At 40.9% G+C, this 25,108-nt stretch overlaps 1 protein-coding gene across 13 annotated transcripts in view; it reads left to right on the top strand.

The window, feature by feature from the left end:
* Nucleotides 1–25,108, top strand: part of tenm4 (teneurin transmembrane protein 4) — a 179,718-nt gene that overhangs the window by 26,129 nt on the left and 128,481 nt on the right. For all 13 annotated transcript variants that reach the window (XM_033631116.2, XM_033631115.2, XM_033631113.2 and 10 more), the window contains exons 2-3: nucleotides 17,804–18,090; nucleotides 19,146–19,418. In XM_033631116.2, the coding sequence (XP_033487007.2) occupies nucleotides 17,868–18,090; nucleotides 19,146–19,418 (496 nt within the window). In that variant the 5' untranslated portion in view covers nucleotides 17,804–17,867. The remainder of the gene's footprint in view (nucleotides 1–17,803; nucleotides 18,091–19,145; nucleotides 19,419–25,108) is intronic.

Here is a 25,108-nt window from a genome sequence, read left to right as displayed (position 1 = left end):
GTCGGTGCTGAAACATACTGCTGAAACAGTCATGAGTAACAGACTATATAGAAAAGTTTAAAAGCTCTCCTGTGTTGATCTCATACTGTTTTCAGTAGTTTGGATCCTGATGTACCTTCTGGTTGCCTATAAAATTCTATAAACCAAAAAGAATCCTAAAAACTGAGCTTATTATTTAGCATGAATGCAGTGATAAAAACAGAGGTTAGCAGGCTGATTCATAATTGCCTCCCTCTGGAGCATAATTGGCTTCTAGTCTTGTGTGAAAATGGCTATAGACTAAATTCATACAACAATGTAGGTAAGTTCATCTAAAGGTGTTTTGCCACACTGCTTCTTTTATCCTATTTCTACTTTTTAAATGAAGGCAGTGCCAGGAGTAATTTCTGTACAGCTGTAATTGTTTCTTTAATATAAGTACTAAAATGTTTGTACTTAGGTATTCATTTTATTTACTTAATTACTCCAATTTGGGACCACATGGGGCTGGAGTCTTTGCCTGCATGCCTTTATAGAGAAGAAGGGGAAAAGGTTTACATTCTAGGTGTAAATTAGTGTGTAATTGAAATGGTTGGCTAATTTTAAAGGAAACAACAGAGGTAGGAAAAAGAACAAGCCTATACTTGGACAAGACCCAAAACTAACTTGAACTTGTACTTTGATTTTAACACTGAAAACACACTGCATGAATGGTACGGCTTTAAAGATGTTTCAAAAGATAAATCATCGATCTGCGTGTTTCCTCCTAATTTTCTGAGGAATTAGCTATGAGAGATATTGACGTGTGCCCTATCTCAGACATTTCGATGACAGAAGGAGTGTGTTTCAGTCAGTTTAATGCGAGGCAGCACAGGGAAGAAAGACAGGATTCTCTCCTGCTGCTGTCAAGGAGAGGTGCAACAGCCTCCAATGAGGATTTGAAGGAAACCCCTGCTTGTTTCCAAACTTGTTAAACACAGAGATGGTGTTAACATGCTTTGTTCCAGCACCATTGCACAACCCCCACCTCCATGCGCACACACACACACACACACACACACACACACCCACCCCTCCTCCACTACCATATCCTTCGAAGTTGAGTAAACCTGCAGAGTAACAGCGGAGGGAGCTTGGCCCTGATTTCAGTGCAGTGGAGGAGCCGGGGGGCCCAAGGGACACTCAGGTTACCAGCATCGAATCCTGCAGAATTAGCGGGGCACAGTGAAATAACAGCCTGCCATCTGGAACCTATGTTAAAGCCATCCTAGCCTTGCAGCGTTCAATCACGCTGACCTCAATTAAGTGTTATTTGTTCAGTATTTTTATTCACTTCTTCCTTTGTCTCCAGATCTCTCTGTCTGGTATAGTAATGTATGCCCTAATGCACTGTGTCAGATCTAGAGTGATGGCCAGAGTTTAGGTTTCCTTACTCTGTATGAGCTTTCCCATTAAACTTTAAGCAAGTCCACCTTGTGAGAGGTTTCAGGAGAGAGCACCTTAAGTGCAGGGGGATAAAGGCTTGTCTTTGTGCTGGAGCGATGCTCCGTGGTATGCTGAGTTAAGAGTGGCTGTTTTTGGTGAGGCTTCATGCTCATGACTCAATGTGGTCTTTCTTGACCCCACTTAAACAGCAGACAATGAGCACATGTGAACAAGTCTGTTTTGAACCTCGATGCTCCACACTTTCTACAGTCCTGAGGGAAAACTGTTACTATGCTGCTCAGTGTCAGTGTGCTATGAGAAAGTTTTCTGAGATTGGAAATAAAGTCAATGTCTCCTAAAACCCTGGTTAAAAAAGGCAATATTGGTAGATGTAGACTTAATTAATATAAATATTATCTTTCCTCTGCTTCATTGACATTTTGTGAAGCGCTTATGATCTTTTTCATTACTCGGGTTGAACTGTATTTACTTTTCCAAATTACAGTTTTATTCGCTTGATACTTAAAAAAATTTAAAATATGTTATATATTTTTAAAACTTTTTAAACTTTAAAAACAGATTTTTTAAAAACATTATAAATTGAATTTTATGGATATTTGGTTTTTTATTTGAATCTGACTGGACAGAAATGTGGGTTTGACCTGGAATGGATGAATTTTACATGTGAATTCAGTATTTTGAACCTGAGGCAATGTTGGTCATCTCTGTCATCTCTGATATGAATTCAAAATGTTGTCCTGGGTACTAAACATTTTGAATTGGTCTCTTTGGCTACATAAAGCCTGCAGTTATTACACTTCAAAAAAGTCAATTTTAATGGCAGTTCCTTCCCACTTAACTCCTCACAAATCGGATGTGGTCTTGAGTGACAGTCTTCTTTCGGCAATGGTTGGATTCCTTACAGCATTTGAAGAGATATGCCTGCTGGACTGCTTCCATCCAGCAGATTTCATCTTTTGATAATGGGAATGCGATTGGGGGCAGCATCTCCTAATCGGGATCTGGTATTGTGACTTTTCAGTGTGTGGGGATTTAGTTTTGAAAAATTATTTAAGAAAGGTGTAGCTCTGTCAGAAATGACAGAAAGTGTTAAAAAATGTCACATGATGTTATGTCCTGAAATAAGAGAGACATTTTAAAGTCAGACAACAGGTGCAATGGAAAGGCAAAAGCAAGACAGCCCCCAAGAAGAGAATGGGTTTGCATGTGGTGGCCATAGACAGTTGCTGTCTTCTTATCCATCCTGACTGATTCTCGAGTTTTGTGTTCTGCTAGTGTCCTTGTCACTACTGGTAGCATGAGGCGGTACTTGCAGCCCATTGAGATTGCCTGGCATGTTGGGACCGTACACGAGTCACATTAGGAGTTGGAGAATTCAATTTTTTACTTTGATTTTCGGTGTGATTTTGAATCCAGCCCTCAGCGAGTTGATGATTTTGGTTTCTGTTGACCGTTGTTACGTCATTTTGCTATCAACAAATTATACAGTGTACATCAGTAAAGATTTTAGACTTTAATAATTTGTTCATTGAGACCTGATGTGTGATTTAAGTGTTCCCTTAAAGGGGCAATAAGCGAAATCGTTTCACCGCTAGGTTCGCAAAGTGTGTCATGAGCCACTCCTCCCTCTACCTCTGCTCTACGGTCCTTCTTTCTTCCGCAGGCTCCGCTTCACTCAGCTTCACTCAGCTTCACTCAGCTGCCCGATATACCCGCTGCTTCTTCCCACATTAACCTCAATAACAAACCAGGGCTCGGTGCTCCGGTGGGATCCAAACGGAGAGCCGCTAGCTGGGAAGCAAGCGGAGGCTAACTGGTTGTGTTTCCCCCCGGTCATGCTGCGGCTAACGCTCCGCTAGCCGCTCCCAGCTAGCTCCTTTTTGTTATTCAGGTTAAAGTGGGAAGAAGCAGCGGGTCTGTCAGGCGGCTGAGTGAAGTGGAGCATGAGGAGGAAGCACCGGTTAGCCCCCGCTTTCACTGCAGGCAGATTCACTCGCCACAGGGGCGAGGAAATAAAACCTAAACAGCCAACTTAGTTCAGCAGTTAGCGATGTCTTTCACTCACTCTTGGTCTCTGCTGTGTTTAGCTATTTCCCTGCTTTCCTGTTAGCGTTAGCACTACTCGGCTACCATGCTAACGTTCCAACTCTTCTCCGTGAGACCGTGAGCCTGGCTCCCGGCTCAGTTGGAGCTGGAGTGTTAGTGTGGTAGCCGAGTAGTGCTAACGCTAAGAGCTCTAGTGTGGAGCCTGGCGGGCTTACGGAGAAGAGAGGAATGTTAGCGTTAGCTCCCAGAGTTAGCACTAGAGCTACTACAGCTATTGGAGTAGCTTGCAGCTATGGAGCACTTCTACCAGCTCTTCTATTCACTGAGCCTCGCCTCCATCTCAGCAAATATATTACATTTATTACAGGGACCATCATCATTGAAGTAGGCAGGGGAATAGCTAAACACAGCCGGCAGGCTGCCCGCCGGGCTACATTTTACAATGCTAATTGCAAATGTTAGCTGGGCTGCCGGGCTACTCACCTAACACAACCGAAACGTCTGACCCATTGCTGGGACCGAGCCGCTAATAACTCAAGCTCCGGACATTGTAACATTAAATTTAATTGAATCGACATAGCGACATGTGCTTAAAGTTACTGTAACACTAATTAAAACAGACATTTGACTTTATGTTGTACCTGTCCAGGAGAAGAAGAGCTAGCTCTGAGTCAAACTGTAGTCCCTTTAGCTCTTGCAGTGCTCTCCACCTTGGAAATGCAAGGCCAATGTTAATCTGGGTTCTGTCCCATTCTTTATCTGACAACTTCTTCGCCAACAACCGTTGTTTCTTTAGAGGTAATGTCAGATCCAGGTCGTCTTCAGGTGGACGTTCCGCTCTCTGCCATTTCATTTCGAAAATACGCGCTGCCATTGCTCACCGGCTGTAGCCTTTTATAGGGAGGGAGGGCCAAGGGCTCTGAGAGGATGAGGAGGAGGAGGAGGGGGGGGGATTCACATGAACGTACATGAACGCGCAGCCGGACTGGCTTGTAAACAATAGGCTGGAGATCAACACAGAGAGAGGGTGTGTGAGGTCATGCTATACTCCAGATGAAATTACACCTCTAGTTCTTCACATAGCAATTTTTTAATTTCTTCAATCTAGAAATGATGAATTTTGCTTATTGCTCCTTTATTTTTTTGAGCAGTGTCTTTTAATTCAGTAGTTTGAAGTGAATGAAAGCATTCCACTTCTCATCCTGATTTCATCACATTGGTTTTGTTTCCAAACTGAGTCTACATAGCTGGTATTTTTTATGTTAAGGGAGGTTTTTTAAAGAAGAAATACATGCATGAATTAATAAAAATTACTGTGGAAAACCTTTAGTCTGGATTTCATGGTGAAATTTCTTGAATTCAGAAGGAAATCAACAAGAGTTGTGTGGTCAGAAAACACTGAGCTGTACATAACAGCAGCCTTGGTCGACTGGGGATTGATCTCTTCCACTTTGTGCATGAAGCAATGTCATAAATTTTAATTTGTTACATTGCGGCAACTACCAGCATTATGCATAACCTTTCAGTAAGGTTTTATCATCCAGATTTCATAGTTTATGCTTTTTAGGTTTCATGCTTTCTCACTTATAAAAATTTCATTGTGGCTCCAGAGGTCTAGTTTCTTCTTGATGCAGGCAAAATATGAAAAAAGTGGAAGTAAAGGAAAGATGAAGCTTAGAGGGTTGAAATGATGCTGCTAGCCTAATGGCATGGATATAAAGAAGACGGAATTATTGGTATTGTAGTCCATACAGGTTTTAGCCCATGCGAAAAAGCGTGAAATAAGCACCCATGCTATATAGTTTTAATTTTATTTTTATTTATTTCAGCAAAGTATAATTTCATTTTAACATTGTCCGTCATCTTCACCGCAGTCAAAACATGTCAGCTAAGTCCAAAAGAAATAAGAGACTATGAGCTTGTTTCTTATCTGTATTTACCTTTTGTGATGAGTGAGCACTGGTCAGAAATTACCTGGCGCTGTGTGCCGCGCTCAGCATGTCAGAGTGCTGGTTGGGTGCCAGAGATGCTGAGGAGATACAGGCTGCACGACTGGCATTCTGAATCCTCTACTAAATATCTCCCGCTATCAGTGACAGGCATCAACAGGAGAGTATGCTTTTAATGGCCGTAGAGACACATCTCAGAGGAATTCCCAAACAGGTGACACAGGGAGTGCTGCGGGTGGCTTCTGAGCATGCTGTCATTTCATAGTGTTTTCTGTTTGCACACGAAGCACAAGACATCATAACTTTTCAAACATAGACAGTGTGTTAAAAATGTGTAAGTCAGCGAGCAAAACCTGCACAAGCCAAATCATGTTCTTATACAAAATTGTATTTCCTAACCAAGAATGTACATTTACCTTTAAAAAGCAGTCTGCATGAGTGCTGCATTAAAATGTACCTACATTTTACACTAACTGAATATCAAATGGAGGAGCAAGCCTACGTTGTTAGCATATACCAAACAAGAATTTCAGCTCTGAAAGCAGTTTACCCCTGTATCCATTTGGTTAATAGATCCATTAAGCAGCATGGCGTGAGTGGAGTGCGGCTGCTGTGTGCAGTGCAGGATGACGTGTTAATTCTGGGTAATTTATTACCCTGGGTGTTGCTGGGCAAGGAGCCCCTGACAGATCCTGTCTCACTGGGATCGTCCTCAGCCGGGCTTCTGTGGGCATCGCCTGCTTAGCAGTGACTCCAGCATTCAGTGCTCACATCCGCTGATGCAAGTATGATGTAAAACCCTTAGTGCAGGAAAACAACAGTGAGGATGCACATGGTGTGGCATTATATCAGACTGACAGTCTTTGAAGGTAGGAGGCTAAAAGCACACCTGTGGAGAGGGAGAGGATAATCAAATTTCCCCCCAGTGTTATGGGCACTTGCTGGCTCTCATATGGTTTTTATTTATGGAAGTATCCTTTTCTGTTGAGGGCCGAGCCCTGATTAGATCATGGATGCTGATTGTGGCCTAGAGCTGTGGTGATCAATCCAAATTTACTTGGAGAATTAAATTTATACATAGGAGGATGCAGTGCCCTGCCCTGATAGATGAAAGGGCATTTCCCTCTTTTGCATCAACAATCAAGATGACAGGAAAAAAAGACACAGCGCATATCTTTGATTTTGTTTCTTTGCGTGTTTTCATAACATGTAACATGGGGCTTTCAGTGGGGAATAAAAGCTGCATTAAAGACTACCAGTCGATAAGCCGAAAAAAGAAATTGCACAGGCATTTGTGCATAAGCCTCAGCACTGTCTAATGTTCAGCCATTGGGATCAGAGAGTGCAGACCTCTGGTGCCTTAGAGGCAGAGAAAGGGGATTGTGCAGGTCAACACAGCACTGCCAAGCTACCCGTCAGCCATTTCATGTCATAATCAGTTAGGGGCAAATCAGCATACACCAACTCTCAGTGGCGCAGGAAAAATCCTCTCAGGATTCTTGTCTGTACTGTAGCACTGAAAGGATGGCAAAATTAATTTCAGTCTTCGTGCTCTATGAAAGGACATATTTAAAAAAAAAAAGATGTTGTGATGCTCTGTTTTCAGCTCTAGAAGACAAGCAGTGTGTTTACAGTAGGCCACTGCAGCAGCCACGCCTTCTAGACATAGCATCTTTACAGCCAGAGCTGTCATCCAGTCGATGATGAAGCTACAGAGTGATTAGCCCCACCCAGAGGCTGCTGAGATGGGAGATGTGGGAGGTGTGTGGTTGTCAAAGCAGGGCTTGCGGAGATGACTCAGTTAGGCACTTAGAGTAAGATCATTACCATGCAGGAACCCTCCGTCTAGCTTTGCTGTGTGTGCTGATTTTTTACTGTTGATATTGAACAGCCACCGGTTTTATTGTCTCTAACAAAAGAGTTGTGCTTGCTGCTTGTTGTGCAGCGGGTTATCGCATGGTTCTCGTGTTCATATCGTCCCAAGCCCACCATGTTAGCTGCTTCATTTTGCAAAGCACAGCTAAGATCCACGTTATTGCTGTTGTGGGGAAACCTAATTAGTCCAATTTATGTGATTGATTGACACTTTTACTTGAAACAAGTACAGTGCTCCCCTCTGTTTGGTAGTTCATCTTGATTGTTCATGTTTAATGTAGTATACTGTTTAGAAATCATTGCACTGTACTTTGTTTCCTGCGTCTTAGATCAGTTTACACATTGTGACTTGATGGACAACAGCTAGACCCAGGCAGTGCTTGGCAGAAATTAAATTCTATTGTAAACTCAACAGCTAAGTTACAATATATGATGTCATATTTTACACAGACTTGCCAAATGTCCCAGGAAAATCCAGTCAGGATATATATAAAAGACGGAAAGTTTAAAGGAAATGGCTGGTTCTCTCCTGAGGTAGGAACTCCTAGACAGTGGTGATTGATGATTGGAGGACCTTGCTAAGTCTGTGATCTTTGCAGTGCACTTCCTTACCCTGGGCCTGCACAAGTTATGTAGCATGAGGAAATCTCAGGACCCCCATTGTGAGTGGATTGTAATTGGTATCCGGCAGTACGACAGTCCTATCTCACAGTCTCTTTGAGGGGAGTTCTTCCAACACAGTTGCCATGTATTGCCTATGTCTTCATAACCTGGCACACAGGGAAAGAAGCAGAGTGTGGGATTTCCAACGGTCAGCTTGGTCGCAGGATTCATAGAAGACTGTGACTGTGGTCACACGTTTTACGAAAAGTGTGTATTATAGGGCTGGGACGATATGCTAATCAATACTATCACAGCACTTGGATATTGATTGGTTAAGTATTGCAATTCTGCAAGTATTGCGATATTGATATCACCATTAATTGCAATTTTTGTTTACTTTTTTAACTTTAAACTATGGAAAGAGTTACATAATACACTTGTAGGGTTTGTTTATCATAACACATATTTCCAAAAGTATTACACATCAAATGTCAGTCAGTCTTTCTGACTTATATTTCAGCAGCACCATTTAATGCATATAAAAGTGATAAATAGATTATTTAATAATGTATTTATGGTCATATTTTTAACATTTTAACAAAAAATAAGCCCTTTGTGACCTTGCTCTGTGAAAGGTCCCATATTAGATAAACTTTACGTACTTAGCCTACTAAAATGTACATGTATAATAGAATGAATATCTACCTTTTCAAGTAAAATTTAACTGCAACATTTAGCTGTCTCTGTTGATCAAGCTAGTGCAGTTAACCATACATTGAATTCTTTGTAGCAGCTGTCAAAATATCCACACTGACTTTCACCTCTCAATTTTATTGATTCATTTATTTGTTCCTGTATTTAGCAATGCACAGTGCATTGATTTCCCTCAGCCCCTTTCCCCACTCTCGCGCTGTCTTTGTTTATGAGACCACAAATAGGACAAGAATTAGCTAGCTAGTTTGTGCACCCAGCAACACCTCTGCCTTTCCCCACCAGTAGGAGACTATTTGTGGGAGGAGAGTGGGCGGAAGCTCTGGAGACTGACTCTGTAGGGGGTGTAGCAACTCAAATTCAGCACTGGGTTTGCAGCAGGCTTGGTCTAATCCGTCTAACAGCAGCGTCAAAAAGTGTGCTGATCCGGCGGAAGTTTGCGCTGGGCTGGCAGAATTTCAGTTGCTATTCGAGCAGCCATGTCCTGGACCACTGCCATTTTGCCATTCTCTGCTTTTTTGCTGTTGTTTTTCTTGAAATTAATATGATGTCATGTTAATCATAGCCTACCACAATAAAAGCGGCAACTTATTTCCACCTCTAATTTTAAATTATATCAACTTAAGCATTAAAAAAATGCAATTAAGATAATGTAAAAAGGAAAATCGCACTTCTTAAGTGAATCAGTCTTTTTAGTGTATTAGGTAATCTGATTACAAGTGGACAGCTCTAAAAACTGTTGTGACTGCGCCCACAAAGCTCGCACTTTACTCGTGGTTGTGTAGTGTAGGGATGCATTTGACAATGTGCTGTATATTGCTTCAGTCAGTGCAGACTTCATCTGTAGTCAGGTCTTTCTGGACTACGGAAATGGAAGTTATTTACATGGTTGTTTGCATACTGGGCATGGGAGTGAAATCCAAATACAAGTGGTCACTTGAGACATATTTGTGACAAAATTTTTATTCCATGAGTCAACTGAAATCTGGCTCTACTCCGTCTAGACACTCTTTGGATTTACTCTGCTGTATCTGTTTAATGTGGCGACACTTTTTAGTATTTTCCTCTCTTCTTTTCCCTTTATTGTATGTCCTCTGCGTAATCATGTGTGCAAGAGAGTGATTGACACCATCTCTCTTTGGATTAGTCCATGATTTATTTAAATGTTTAATAAGTAAAAACATTTATTTAAATGTGGAATTTGCACTTACATCACTGTGTTACACATCTAAACATTATTCATGCACCATGTTGGAATCCAATAAACTGCAGGATCATTAGTGGCATCAAGGTGTGATAACATCAGTGACTCATTTGTAAATATTGGATTTTCCAAGAGACTGCGGACATTTCATTTTACTATTTGAATACAATGACAGTAGCATGGGAGTTACCTGCTTTATTTCTGTACCTTTAGTACTCTTCCGAGTCTTTCAAATGTCCTAGGCAGCCTACTCTCAGGGTTGAATGGAAAACTAATAAAATGCTGGGGGAAAAAAACAATAAACATTAGCTTTCACCTCATTTTGCATCTTTTGTTAAGTGGCGACATCAATTGTATGAATAGTTGAGCCCAGTACAAATCAGGTCTGTACAACACAACCAGTTATGTTTTTATGAGAGCAAGCCAAGTGTCATTTGACAAAGCCGTTGGTATATGAAGCACTACAAAGATAAAGGACTTTTTTTAGATGCTTAGCCAAATGGAATTGGCAACATTACATTAAAATACAATGTGCATCAAGAATCCAGGAGGCACAGTTGGTACTATCATGAAGATTTGTCAGAGAATTATCTGTGCTAAATTCTAATCAGAAATCTAAGCTAGAGTAAAAAACAAAGATATCTGGAAAAGATGATTTTGTGGTGTGGGCTTACATCCATTCAGAAGTGTTGAGACAGCACAAGCCAGTCAAGTTTGATCTCACAAACCTGCCAGCAGGACTACTTCTTCTTTCGGCTGTTCCCTTTAGGGGTCGCCTCCATCTAACCCTATCCTCTGCATCCTCTTCTCTCACACCAACTGACTTCATGTCCTCTTTCACAACATCCAGAAATCTCCTCTTTGGTCTTCCTCTAGGCCTCTTGCCTGGCAGTTCCAACCTCAGCATCCTTCTACTGATATATTCACTATCCCTCCTCTGAACATGGCCTCTCTGACTTTATCTCCAAAACATCTAACATGAGCTGTCCCTCTGAACCTGCCAGCAGGACAGTTCAGCAAAATAATAGAATAATAAGACCGGGATGGTTATTTGACCAGTTAAAATTGAATAGTTCTCAAATTGGTGGGATTCCTGGGTTGATCTACAGTAAAGTGCAAAATTACTCAGATTTCTCAGTATTGATCAAAAGCAAAATGAGAGCAGCTCTCAGGTAAAGCAGTCCAAAAAAGTATTAATTAACTGTGTCTGCTAAAATCTGTTCAAATGGCAAAATCATACATTTATAAATTTAATCAGCCAGTCTCAGCTGCTCTTGCCAGATAGCTGAATACATCCGATATATGTAGCTCCCAGAAAGCTTATAATTTCACCTGAGAGATGCCTGGTTAAAGTTTTGTTGTAAGATAAAGGATTAAATGGCCCAACCACTGTTAGAGCAGTCCGAGACATGCTTGATGATCTCGGAGCAGAGGTCAACATGAAGTATGTGAAGGAGTGCGAAACAATCGAAGTGCTGTCACCGCAGTAGCTCTTAATGATGGTTGATTGTCTGTTCTTATCCACACCAACACAGGTTTTGGGGGTTGCATTATCATACTTGTGTCTAGGAGTTACTAGGGTTACAGATTTTTCAATCTGCTTAGACTGTGGCATATGAACCCCTGGGATTTCTGCCTCCACCTAAACTACAATGGAGGTGTATGGACTTTTGTTTATGGACCTGTCCATCTGAAGGACCTTGCTGTTGACAGTTTTTAGGGACCATAACTTAGGTAGACGGTAGTTCTAATGAACGCTGTTGACACCATGGTTGTTCGATTATTCAGATAAACAGGAACATTGTAATCTGGAGAGATGTTGGGGTTAATTTACCTTTTTTGTAAAGACATTTTCAATGATTGGAATAGCAGAAACAAAATCCCATTCATCTCTGTTGTATTAGCATAGTGACTGGAATCTCAAAGGCAGTGATCTGAAATAGGAAACTGACACAGTTTAGATACATTGAGAAAATGTGTTATTGTAATTCCGGTGAACTAATTGTTAGGGCTCAGGAACAGCACATAAAAAACTTTTGTTCGGAGCATCATTTATTAGCTGCATTTGGGTTGGATTGGCCCTCCTCAGGCTAGAACTGCAAACATTTGTAACAGTAAGTTTGACAGTGGCAAGTTTGCAGGAAGTTGATTATTGCTTAGCTGGTATTAGGTTTAGTTTCACCGCAGGCACACATCAAACCCAGGTCTAGCCATTGCTGGATAATGAGCATTAAGAGTAGACTAATGAGAGACGGGTCACCACCTCTGCTCTCCCCAGCCATGCTTGGGAACAGAGGCACTTCAGCCAAGTGGAGAGGTCCTCTTTTAAACTCGTATGAACGTCACATTTATTTGTTGTCCCAGACTTGCTCCTCAGGACGATAGTGAACCTTATGAGTCTAGATTACCAACAAAACACCCACATATATTTTGTTGTAGTTGAGCAGAAGTATTGGTAAGTAGACGTTTTAGCCAGCCATAGCACTGCTAACATTTTGCTGTATTTGGCCAAGGTCAGGGATGTACATCAGTGCAGAAAGTGAGAGTGCTTCTCTCTGTTAGTTACCGGGCAGGTTTAAAGGCATTATTCCATTGCCTGCTCCCCATCATGACTAAACCTTGAATTGCTTAGAGTGATTAGTAGCAGGGAGCGTGCTGCAGCAGCTGTCCCAGGTTACTTTTGTTTATGTTAAGGCTTTTATGCATTCTGTTTTATTCGCTGGCGGGGCTCGCTTTTGATCCCTGAAGGAGGCGGCTGCTGAGATGCCCCCCCCCCACCACCACCACCACCAAGGTGCCTCCTCCCCTCCCCAGCCTGCATTAGCACTACAGAATTCAGATCTGTTTGGCAAGCTATTCAGCCCCCCTGCCCCCCATCCCCTCTACCCAAGTCTCTTTTCCTCTGTTGAAAACACACCTTTCTGTTGACCGAGGAGGCTTTTCTTTAGAGCCCAGGCATGTGAAAGATTTCCAGAAAAGAAGTAAGTGGTGCCTGTATGGAGCTTTCCTTGCTATCAATGGAGCCTGCAGACAATGTTCTTGATATCTCCCCAAATTTCCTCTCTGTTGTGCAACAGGCTGCTTTTGTGTGTAGATGTTTGTCTGCAGTGTTTTGAGCTAACTGTCACTAATCCTTTGACTACGTGACCAGGTTAGATAATTAAAACAAAACAGTTACAATCCAAAAATATATTTAAAAAAAAAAGTTTGTCATCTGATTTATTATACAATATATATGTTATTAGAAATACCCGTGATAACATACATTTTTTGCAGTCATTACAAATTGGGATTAAGGTTGGATTTATGAAATTATGTTAACATGTTTGTGAGCACTGATGGTATATGAAAATCTTTGTTTGGTCTCCCTGAACTGAAAAACCATAGTCCTCCAAAAATATATTCAGCTCATGCACATCAGCAGTCATTTGTCTAAAAATGTCATCACTAATCAGTAACACATTACGTCTCAATCGTAGTCATAGTAATTAGTAATAATACTAAGTAATTAAGTGATTTCACAGACAAGTAATCTGTAATCATTTTAGATTATACTCCAAGGGATTTGGCAAACATTATGAATGTGTGCTACTTTGTCTGTTTTCTGTGTTGCCTAAGAATGTTAGTTCTTGGATTTTGCACGGAAAATCTATGACATGTAAAGAGCAGCAAGCGTTTAATTATCATGGAAAACAGGGTTGTGCACAGAGAGAGGGCTAGATTTATATGCAGCAGAACTGAATAGCAATTCTCAGCACACTGCTAATTGTTTGATGGATAGTACAGAGCCATTTGCATTTATATTGTACCCCAAACGCCTCCCACGTATTTAGATCCCATATTTAACTAACTCCTGACACTGGAGCAATGGTCACAACGATCTGCCCAGCAAAAACCTTAATGAGTGTTTTACCAGGGGCTCCTGTTACCCATCGTTGACACTGCGGGTGGGTTGTTTTATGGGTTGGTTGAGGCTACAAAGTTTTCTTACTAGTCACATTTTTATGGCTTTAAAGTTGTCTTCTTTAGTAGTATCAGAATTAATTGAACGCAGTCATAAAAAAACAGTTCAGGTGGAGGTATGCATGGCTAGACTTTATACTAAGAAGTGTGCATCATTTGAACAGCAAGCATAAATAATAGAACTCAGTGTTCTTTCATTGCAATTTGAATATCTTTGGATGGTTTGTCAGACAGAAACGAACAGTTGTGAGATGTTACCCTGGCCTCTAGCAACTCATAATGGCTGCCTGACATTTTCTGAAATTACTAGGAAAAAGATGGTATTGTTCATTAATGGAGATAATCCTTTGCTGCAGCACCAAAACATGCAACATATTCAGTTTTGCTCTTGTGTTTTTTTTCTGTGTGTTTGAGCAGCAGAGCAGTGCTGCTGGTGGTCCGAGGGTATGCAAAGATCTATGGTGACAAAGATGATTACATTTTATCACAAAATTGTCATGACAGTAAAAACTAGGGAAACAATGGCTTGAGTGCGTATGTGGATGATGGCTGAGGTTGTTACTTTCCTTCGACTACTGGCAGCACTTTTAACTGCAGCAGCATAAGCTGTGCCTTCTGTCCAGTGTATTAAACTGGTTTTAATCTTTGATCATAGGCGGTGAAATCATCACACAGCAATGAACTGTCAGTACCAGATGGAAGATATGTCTATGCTACTGATCAGATGCAGTCTCAACCAATTTAACTCCCACGTCTTATGGTGATCTGTGTTTACTGTTTCCTGTGTCGGTTAATGCCATTTTTTGATTTTAACTTTTTCTTGAGCAGCTCAAATGGTCATTAACTTATCTGTGGTGACCTGTTCAGAGCACTGATTGGCTGATTATGACTTTTAGTTGATGATTGCACCATAGACATATTTAAGAGCAGAATGGGCCCGATGATAATTTCTACCATTGCCAACTTTATTCAGGTGGTTAACAGCTACACACACAGGCTGTGTTTCCAAGGTTGTTGAGCTCTTCAGGAAAAATATTTCTTTTGTTGATGGTGTTTTTCATGTTGTTTGACTCTGCAGTCACTGCCTCCACACACACATTCCAACACACATCAAGGATGTTACGCAACATCACTGTGCCTGATGACTCCAATTGACACAATTCATTGTTCATTGCTTTCTGCAACACTTTCTGTGCAGAACCACATAATTATTCTGCTTACAGCTGCTATACATTTGCTTTACAACCACAGACAAACGTGACTCTACCCTGGCCGATTGTAGACAATGCAATTGAAAAATGTAGAGTGTGCAATTGTTTTAAAGGGGAAAACAGACCATCCATCATTTCTTTTGTCTATCCAGAGAGACCTCAATTGATTTTTGGATCATTGCATAGATATGCAGTTAGCTTCTTTTTGGCACTGCTCACGCTCTGCAGCCTTAGAGGGAACTTTGTCTTTGAAATAAAAGCATGCGATTGCTATCTTCGTTTCACAGATTTTAATCCATGGCAGTCATTTTTCACTGGTCTTTGTAAATAACTTTTCTTACGGAGTCTTTGCAAACGTACCCTCATTAACCTTCTCCTTCAGTGTTTCAAGCTACTTTTTTCGGTCCCTTGTGTTTTACTATGAGATGATAATAACACTTTAAAAATAGTCCTCTTATCACTTCATTTCTTTTTCATATTAAGTGTTGGGACATCTTGGTTTAATAAGACCTTCTGTTTATTATCTTCACATACCAGTTTAATACAACAGTGGTGTTTTCTTTGTTTTGGCTCCTGCTCTCAGGATTTAGCCCTAGACAGATGAATAAGAACAACAGCTTTGCTCTCTGGCGCTGAAACACAATGATAATGCCAGATGTAGCCTGTTCATGAACAACAGTTTAGTTTTACAGTATGCTTTGTGTGAAAATTCTGACAGCTGCACTTAAGATGGATACGTTACGAGGGCCTAACATTTGCATCCCGTATCATCTGTCATTGTGTACAGCCTGTTGCTTTTTTTGAATAACTCCTCTGGGTTTCCCATGGCCTCAAAGGTACATCTCATTGCATACCAGACGATTAATAATGAGGAGGAAGGGCTGTGCAGAAGAGATGGCTAAAGCACTAAGCCCAGCTCTTTGGAAACAAAAACAATGCACTTTACAGAACATTCTTGAAACTTTAGAAAGCCGCTTGTTCTCCGCTCTCTCACATTTGCATAGTATCAAGGATCTTGAGCAAAAAGGTAAAAAATTAGCAACCCATACAAGCTGCATCTGAAATCTTGGGAGCAGCTGAAGTGCTCTTGCGGCTGCAGAGTGGGAGCGTTTTCTTCCCCCCATGTGGCGGAGGTCCTGGTATTGAGGCCCCAAGTCATTAATCACTGGGATCTTTTCAGCTGTCAATACATACAAAAAGAAACCCCCAAACCCAACAATGGTGTCTTCAATAAAAACTTTTTTTTTCAAGCAGGGGCAAATATAGTTCAGTAGGGATTGTTTATTGTTCTGTCCGGCATAAATCTTATACAGTATTCAAAAAAAGAGATTATCTTGTGGAAAAATCCGTGTCTTAACAACTCGGCCATATTGTCAGTAAAAACTCACAGATTTGCCAAGAGTAGTTTTTTATCTCTCTTTCAAAGAGCTGTTTTCTTACCCAGTAACGTGCATCCCATTTTTGATTGTAGTAAAATACACTCTCAAGTGTGGGAGCAAATAGTATAGAAGCAGAATCCTGCGGCATGGATGATGAGGCTTTCAGCTCATGATATATTATTTAGGGATGTATGGGATTAGTCCATCAAATATTGCTTCCCTTGCTAGTTGGAAATAACAAATACTAGTCAGTTAAACTTATTTCTAAAATTATTATCATTAAATACAGTTACAGTCACTCACAGAAAATGTTGTAATAATCAGAAATTCGTCATTTGGAACGACCCGTCCTATTGATATATAATTATGACTTTGCATGTTGATGTAGGAGTAAAATATATTATAATGCTGCAATATCTGGCCCACTAATACCCTTTGTTCGGTAAATGAGCTTCAAAGTACACAGTGACGAAGCCTTTAATCAAGTTTATATCCACATTGACATTTGTTAATCCGACTCAATATCTTTAAAGCGTGTGGTCTCTTAAAATGAGCTGTGTGCAGGGCATCGCCAGTTACTGCCTGCAGTATTACACATTAATTCATATTATGATGCGCTAAAATTGCAAAGGTATTTTTAGTATTTTTTTCTGTTACATTTTTAAATGAGAAAATAACTAAAAAGCAAAACCAAAACAATCATGTTTGAATATTTAAAATTTATTTGCAAGCATTTTTCTTTATTTTGCTTTAATATTTTGTTCTTTAAGGCAAGGAAATAAAAAAGCTGAATGCTTAAATTCCCTCCCTTTATTGATCTTGTACTCAATGTGCTATTTGACAGTTGTGGTTTTATGTTTCAGATTTTAATCATCTCTGCTGGTTGGGTGTAGTCCTAGATTTGTTTGGCACCTCAGTTTTCAACTGGTGATGATTTGTTACTTACAAACAACACAATTCATGGAAGGACACCTGCCACTTTTACAGATGCTGGAGGCCCAGCATTTCTATACGGCACATAAAATAGAATATTTGTGGGAGACTTGCGCCGTAAACTTTATGGGTGCAAGATTTGTTGTGCCGTATTTTATTAAATCTAATCCTGGTGGTTCTTCGTGCTCTCCCTGTGTGTGCTGAGCCATGCATACACCGCTGGTTGGAAACATGCATTTGCATTTTATTTATTTATATCCACAGTCACTTGGTTGTGTGTGTGTGTGTGTGTGTGTGTGTGTGTGTGTGTGTATCGTACTACTTTCAAATGATTAATGATGTTTTTTTAATATTATTTTGTATCAAACCTCATCACAGAAGCAAGTGATTATGTGTTTGATGATGCATTTTGAGAGGATTACATTTTGAAATCAACACTGCTGTCAAGGCATTTTTTATACATCAAGCATTCCTATGTTTTTTGTTTGTGTTTTTCTTCTGCAGAATCACTCAAACTAAACTGGCAGTGTGACCCACATTTGATGTTGAAAATAGTGTGGAGGCAGCCATGGAAGTGAAGGAACGTAGACCCTATCGCTCACTCACTGCCCGGCAGGACACAGAGCGCCGTTACACCAGCTCCTCTGCAGACAGCGAGGATGGCAAACCCAACCCCAAATCCTACAGCTCCAGTGAAACACTCAAGGCCTTTGACCATGACTCAAGGATGGCCTACGGGAGCCGTGTAAAGGAAATGGTTCATCATGAAGTGGACGAGTTCAGCCGGCAAGGTTGGTGTTAGCTGTGCCAGTATTATGAAATACTCTGCTTTTATGTCAATAGGACATATTGCCATTGATATCAGTATAGTTCGTCTATAAGTATATTATCAGTGCACAATGTCGTGAAAAATCCTGTTATTAGGTTAAAGGCACGTCACTGCCTGGTCTTGGTACATGCGTCACTGCTATTTAATGAGGATTCTCCTGATAATTCCCGTTCAGCTGCTGTAGAGGTCACTCTGCAGAGTTTGACTATTAACACAGGTGGCCAGGGATTGAACCTACCATGCCAGTGTTAAAAACTGCATGGAAGACATGCACACCGTTACCTGCTCTTTCAAATATTTTATTGATTATCAAAGTTAAGATCAGATGTGTTGGCACTGTCGAGGTAGCCTTAAATCCAGCTGAAGCTTAGGCCAGCAGTTTTACTAAAATAAAAAGTGAATTTTTAATCAGCATGACACGGGCCATTTCCTTTCGGTGGTGCACTACAGTTTAGAAACAAAATCCTTGTGTGTCTCTGATTGATATATTTATTTCATCTCAGCAGTTAGAGAATCTAGTGAGATTGTCAACTCTCCAAGGACCGCTGTGGTATTTCTAATTACCTTGGTAGAGAATTTACAAGAGAGGAAATACAAGACAGATGTCTCAGTTTTCAGATACAGCATTTAAAGAACTAAAAGCTATAAATTTGGCATTTGTAAACTGCTGTTGAACCAAAGACTAACGCAAAACATCAACTGTGTCTACTTTCAAGCCCCAGTGTGTATGATTAGAAATGTTCCTATTATGGCGACTCCTCGTGGTTGGATCGAGACTCAGGTCTGACATTGGGATGCTGAGATGAGCGTAGATAGGACTTTACTGTAAATACTAAATATACCTGCATCTTAATCTAGCTCCACAACTATTGCTTTTAAAGAATTACTGCACCTCTTCAAGGCCAGGATATTGCTGCGTCTTTTTTTTTCTGAAATAAATACAGTTCAGTTATGTAGAGTGATGCAGTCAGTGGCCAAATTAATCACCAGAGCTTTCTATGTTTTGATTTGCTGCAGGGGCAGACTTTTCCCTTCGAAACCTTGGCTTTGGAGAAGCCCTCCCATCCCACGTAGCCACGTACAGGACTGACCTGGGGATGCCACATCGTGACTACTCAGTCAGTGTGGGCTCAGATGCAGACACAGAGACAGACGGCATCATGTCGCCGGAGCATGCAGTCAGATTATGGGGCCGCAGCAACACCAAGTCAGGCCGCAGCTCGTGCCTCTCCAGCAGGGCGAACTCCAATCTAACTCTCACTGACACCGAACACGAGAACACAGAAAACGGTAGGGCACTTTTCTCTTTTACTTTTCTCTGCCAGTCCTTATCAGATCTGATTTTGCTCTGCGTCTTTTTCCATGTGGATTTGATTTAGATGTGTAAGTGGAGTAGAGCTGTGTTTATTTTTCTTGAGTGTGTTCCTGTACACTGAAGCAGAATGACATGCTATGTCTTTGAGACAACAGAAAACACGAGCCAGGCTGGTCTGCATGGTACAGTCGAAGACAAAATGGTTTAGATTTCTTTAGTTTTTGACACTGTCTGACTTGAATCTTTATAAATGTCTTGGTACATTTTGATGCTCAGTTGAACAAATGGAAACTGCCTGATCCATTTGCGTTTTTTCAGAATTTGGCTAAAAACCAACATCTTTAGGATTTGACCCTTTTGAAGAAAAGACAATATCAGTCCTCAGCCAAGACAGAAATTTGGAACGCCATTACCTCTGCTGTTCATCATTACCAGATCATGTTATTCTTGCTTTCTTTTTTCTGTTGCAGTGTATGAATCATTGTGTGTGTGTGGACTTTGATAGGAAGTGGTTTGGCAGGTTTCTTGGTGAAATCAGTGCCAGGAAGTGGGAAGCCATATGTATTGAATTAATCTTTCTGTGGCTTGGTGTGTCCCCCAGGGGGTCAGATGAGCCCGTGTGCTTGCTCAGAAGGTCACTTGAGCTCAGGGAATATGTATCTATGAACCACGGCGAGTGCCGGAAAATGCCAGAAGATAATAAGAGCCCTGCTGAAGATACTCTCTTTCAAATTGCAGATTGGTGTGCGAAAGGCATGATGTTGCAGAATTCTGTTTAGAAGCAGAAATGCCATTTGGATACTCAGCTCAGCCCCCCAAGCGCTTATTTGTCAGTAAACTCAGTTACAACTTATTAATTGCTTGGATAGTTTATACACTGAAAGAAAAAAAACTCTTGGAGGGAATTTAGTGCAGTGTGGAGGCAGTACCTGGCAGACAGGTTCTCTTTACCCACATAGCCCTTTTGTATCCATAATGCCTACTCCTTTCTGCATTTGTTTACCTGAGCTTCTGCCAAATTGGATTCATTTTCTCTTCTTTTTTTCGACACAGAGATGCTATGTGGTGAAATCTAAGTTCAGTTTCACATTATGCAAAGTTGAACACAAACCTAAATCATGCATATTAACTGGCAGATTTATGATACCGCTCACAGGATACTTCAGAGATAGAGGAACTCATCAAGGGCCTAGCAGCAAAATTCTAATTGCCCCTGCACAGCCTTGCAGAGAACCTTGTGACTAGTTTTGCATTTCAGAGTGTGTCACATTATGTATTAGCTTCTTATTATAACTGACAGAAATGACTCTTGGAAGTGGAATCCATTTGCCCGAATGACTCAGGGAGAGAACGTGGCATCCCTCTGCTTGATCATCTGAGATACCAGGGGACTTGAAATTTGGCTGTATTGTACATAATTAAAGAGAATCTCCTTGGATGGCTGTTCAGGGGTTGGTGCGCTGGAATGTATTCAGAGCTCCCGTAGCTGCAGCATCATGCTACATCTGTGAGACCCAATCGAGATTCTAAGTAGCTTTTTATTCAACTTGCCCAAGCAGACAGAGCACTTGTATTCAGCATTTAATTCAGTAATGCCTGATAACATACAATTTATATATGGCAAGTTAATTAAAATCCATCGAGCAGGCCTGCTTGTGTGTGTTCTAATCTCTTTAAATCAACAAACCATTTACTCTGCCTTAATGTATTCAAGCCGCTGGGCAGTTCTCCCCCTCTTCACATGTGACTTACTTGACCCTGGTTTTAATGCATGCAAATAAGCGTTAGTGATTTTGGAATGGTTTTCCCGATGTGAAGTGATTCTGAGGCACGTCATATATACAATGAATAAAAACCTTTGCTGATAATGACCTGGTATAGTGAGATTGGTTCCTGTTGTTATGTGATGATAATTAGTTGCTACCTTTATTCTTGCTGCACTCCAGTACATGATGAAGTTGTGAAGTCTATCACTGTAGACTGATCACTCTCAATTATTGGAATTTTATACATTTTTTACATTATGATTTTGGGTTTTTTGGAAGTTATTATGTCTATCACCGAATGTTAATGCATGTGTGTGTGTGTTGACATGGATAGATGGCCGGTCACATGGATGCCCCATCCATAGTGATAATACTAGTAATTACTTTCTTAGTCTCCTTGGGGAAATCGAGCAGCAACCTCCAGGGCTGAAAAATAAAGCCAGCGCAGAAGTGCAAAAAACTGCAGTCCCTCTAATGGCCACTTGAGGCTGGCTCCAGAAGCGAGTCAATCCCCATAAACCTCCATGTTAAAATGCCCACCTTTACAGCAGAAATAAACATATCTACAACCTGGTACAAAAAGCAGTTTTAGACTCATTAGCTTATTTTTTTGTTCACAACAACTGCAATATGAGTGAATATTTTTATTACTCACCAGTTTACTTTTTTAAAGGCTTAAAAGTTATGCATTGTTGAGGGGATGGCCACTTTGAGTGGCAGGCTGTCTGTGAGGTGTCACTAAAATCTGAGAGTCAGATCCACCCCTAGCTCATCCACAGCTCCACCCTCTTGTCCAAATATGGTCATTGTGGGTCCATGACAGTAAGTTGGTGATGCCTGAAATGCCGAACTCAAGGCTTTAAACATTAGTCCACAAACCAATGGGTGACATCAGGGTTGCTACTGACGTTATTTTATACAGTCTATTGGGTAAATTCATCATTTTCACTTGGTTATTATTTTCTTCAGCTACACACAGGCTTGAATCTCGTGTACACACAGGACCTATGGACATGCATTCATGTGGAGAGATGTCAGTGATGGGGCTGCCCAAATCACAGCACCCCGAGCAGTTAGTGGTTCGGTGCCTTGCTCAAGGGCATCTCAACATTGCCCAAGAGGTAAACTGGCACCTCTCCAGCTACAAGTCCACATACCCCAGTAACAACTGATCTGTGCTGAACTTGAACCAGCTACCCTCTGGTTCCCAAGCCACGTCCCTCTAGGCTGCTATCACCGCATGTGCATGGGTTGGTTAGCGTTTAAAGTGCATTCATGCAGTGTCTACAGGTATGTGTGTGTCTCCTACCCAGCATGTCTCTAGTCTCTAGGGAGCCCCTTGAGGACTCTTCCAGCAGGCAGTGACTGCTGAGTCACTGCACATCCCACAGTGGCTGAACAACAAGGAGGCCAGCCTGACCTGCTGGGTTTGGGAGACAGCTGCTGTTCTTGGGCTTTACCCCATTACAGCTTATCCAGATGTGTGCTCTAATCCCAACTTTCACCCACTGTTATGGCTAGACTATTACTTTTCTGTAACCATGAGAACCAGCAGTGTAGGTAGCCACAAAAGCTTGCTGAGGGACTGTTGTTATTCATGTGCTCCATAACCTGCGGAGAAAAATGATGCGGCTAAGGCCTACACAGTTCCTGTTGATAGAAAAAGAGCGTGTGACTGACACTGGTATTTTTCTACAGACAAAGTGTAATTAGGTCCAGTGGGTGGTTAGTTGTGTACTGATTTGGCTTTCCCTTACTCAGTCCTCCTGGGAGATCTGTTCTATATTGATTATGCAGACATATACATAGGCTATATATATCTAAGCTCTGATCTTACTAAAGTGCAATTTTAGAGATGCAGTGTTTCTCTCTCAATAGTAGTATTATTCAGGGCAGAATTGTTTTATTTAAATATTGTTTTTTAAGAATGTTTTTTTTTTCATGCCAATGAATGGCAGAAAATCATACAGTGTGGGACTTGTGTGATATTTAGTTTTTGGAGTTAGATTATTTTTCATTATTGCTCATTACTCAAATCCTGGTAGCTGTAGGCATTGCTTCAGGGCAAAGCCTCTAGGAACTCCGGTGGAATCTTCTTGTGAAAGTCCCTCCACAACCTTTCAGCTGTATTATGATTTTATGCAGCACACAAGCAACTTGTGGAATTTTCTGTGGAGCTCTCCACACACTTCTGAAATCACTAAACCAGCACTTATTGTCAAATTCATTTAAATTTCATTGGAACACAGCCCTGACTGTTGGCTGTGTTAGCCAGCAAAATCACCACTTTGGAAGTGATGCCACTACTACTACCACCACTACTTTTACTACTACTATTACTACCACTACTGCTACTACTACTACCACTGCTACTACTGGTGCCCAAACAGCCAGTATTGTAAAATTGGCAGCCCTGGTGGCAAACATTACCTTTGCAAGTGTATAAGTGTACACAGCAAGGAAGGTGGCATGTATTGAGCATTGGACACAAATCCATCTGTGCTTTAAAGGCACTCAATAAAATCTTGAACCTGATTCAGAAATTCTCGCAGGTAACCAGAGGAATGATGCAAGGATTTGTGTGATGTATTCTAGGTTTTATTGCCAGTTAGATCTCTGGCTGCTGCTGCTGCATATTGTATGAGCTGCAGAGTGGGTTTATGATAATGTAAAGGCCTTAAAGGTCCAGTGTGTAAGATTTAGGAGGGATTTAGTGGCATCTAGTGGTGAGGATTGCAGATTGCCACCAGCTGAAACTTCCCCTGGTTAAAATTCCTTCGGTGTTTATTGTTGAGGAGTTGAATTATCCGCAGAGGTCTCTTCCTCTGCAAAACAAACGGACCAGGTTATTTTCTGCTTTTTTTTTTTTTCTTTTTAAAGATATTTTTTAGGGCATTTTTCTGCCTTTAATTGATAGGATAGTTAAGTGTGAAAGGGGGAGAGAGAGAGGGAGAGACATGCAGCAAAGGGCCACAGGCTGGAGTCGAACCCGGGCCGCTGCAGCAACAACCTTGTAAATGGGACACCTGCTCTACCACTAAGCCACCGACACCCCGGACCAGGTTATTTTTAAGTTACAAATCAGTGTTTGGCTGCCAGCACCTGTTAATGTGTGTGTACCATCTTTTTTCTCTGATAGCCTAAGTTCCAGACATCCAGGAGATTTTTGTCTGAATCATCCACAAGAGTATCTTCTTCTTCAAAAGAAACGGACCTGGTGATTTGAACCAGTAAAAACACTTCAAGTTTTTCCGACGCTCTCATTGCAGAAGGGCTGCTAACTATATTGGCCGACACGAAAATGTAAAACATAAATGGCCCTATCTAGAGCCAGTGTTTGGTTTGGTGCTACATGGCGATCTCTGTTGATTGATGTAGATATAAACAACTCATTATAAAGTACCAAAAACACAGCATTTCTTATTTTCAGGTGAATATACACTAAAAAAAAACATACTTATATTATAATATTCCATTTCTGCTAATATATCCCCCTTAATCCTACACACTGACTAATGTATATTAGACTTGACACTATGAAGATACAGTGACAGTTTCCAAATTTGTTTTTTGGAGGGGGACCCATTTTACCTTTAAAATTCTTCTAAACTGAAAAAAGCACACCATAAGGATTATTATCTGAAATATATTGGTGCATTTTTTTCTTCTTGTTTTTGTTATTGTTGTTGTTGTTTTTTCAAGCCATCAGCAGATGTAATGAGAAGTCCAGAATAGTCTGTTTGTTCATGTCTGTCCTTTCATTCCACATATGGTAGCCATGTTTTTAACACACCAAGCAAAATGGTAACAGCACACTTATTAGGCTTCTCCACTGACTAATGATTTCAAGTAGCAAGCAAAAAAAGACTTGAAGATGAATGATGGTCAGGTCTCTTAAT

This window comes from Epinephelus lanceolatus, chromosome 4 (genome assembly GCF_041903045.1).
Source record: "Epinephelus lanceolatus isolate andai-2023 chromosome 4, ASM4190304v1, whole genome shotgun sequence".
Classification (NCBI taxonomy): domain Eukaryota; kingdom Metazoa; phylum Chordata; class Actinopteri; order Perciformes; family Serranidae; genus Epinephelus; species Epinephelus lanceolatus.
The sequence above is the reverse complement of the archived record's forward strand: the minus strand, read 5'-3'. Positions and strand labels throughout refer to the sequence as shown.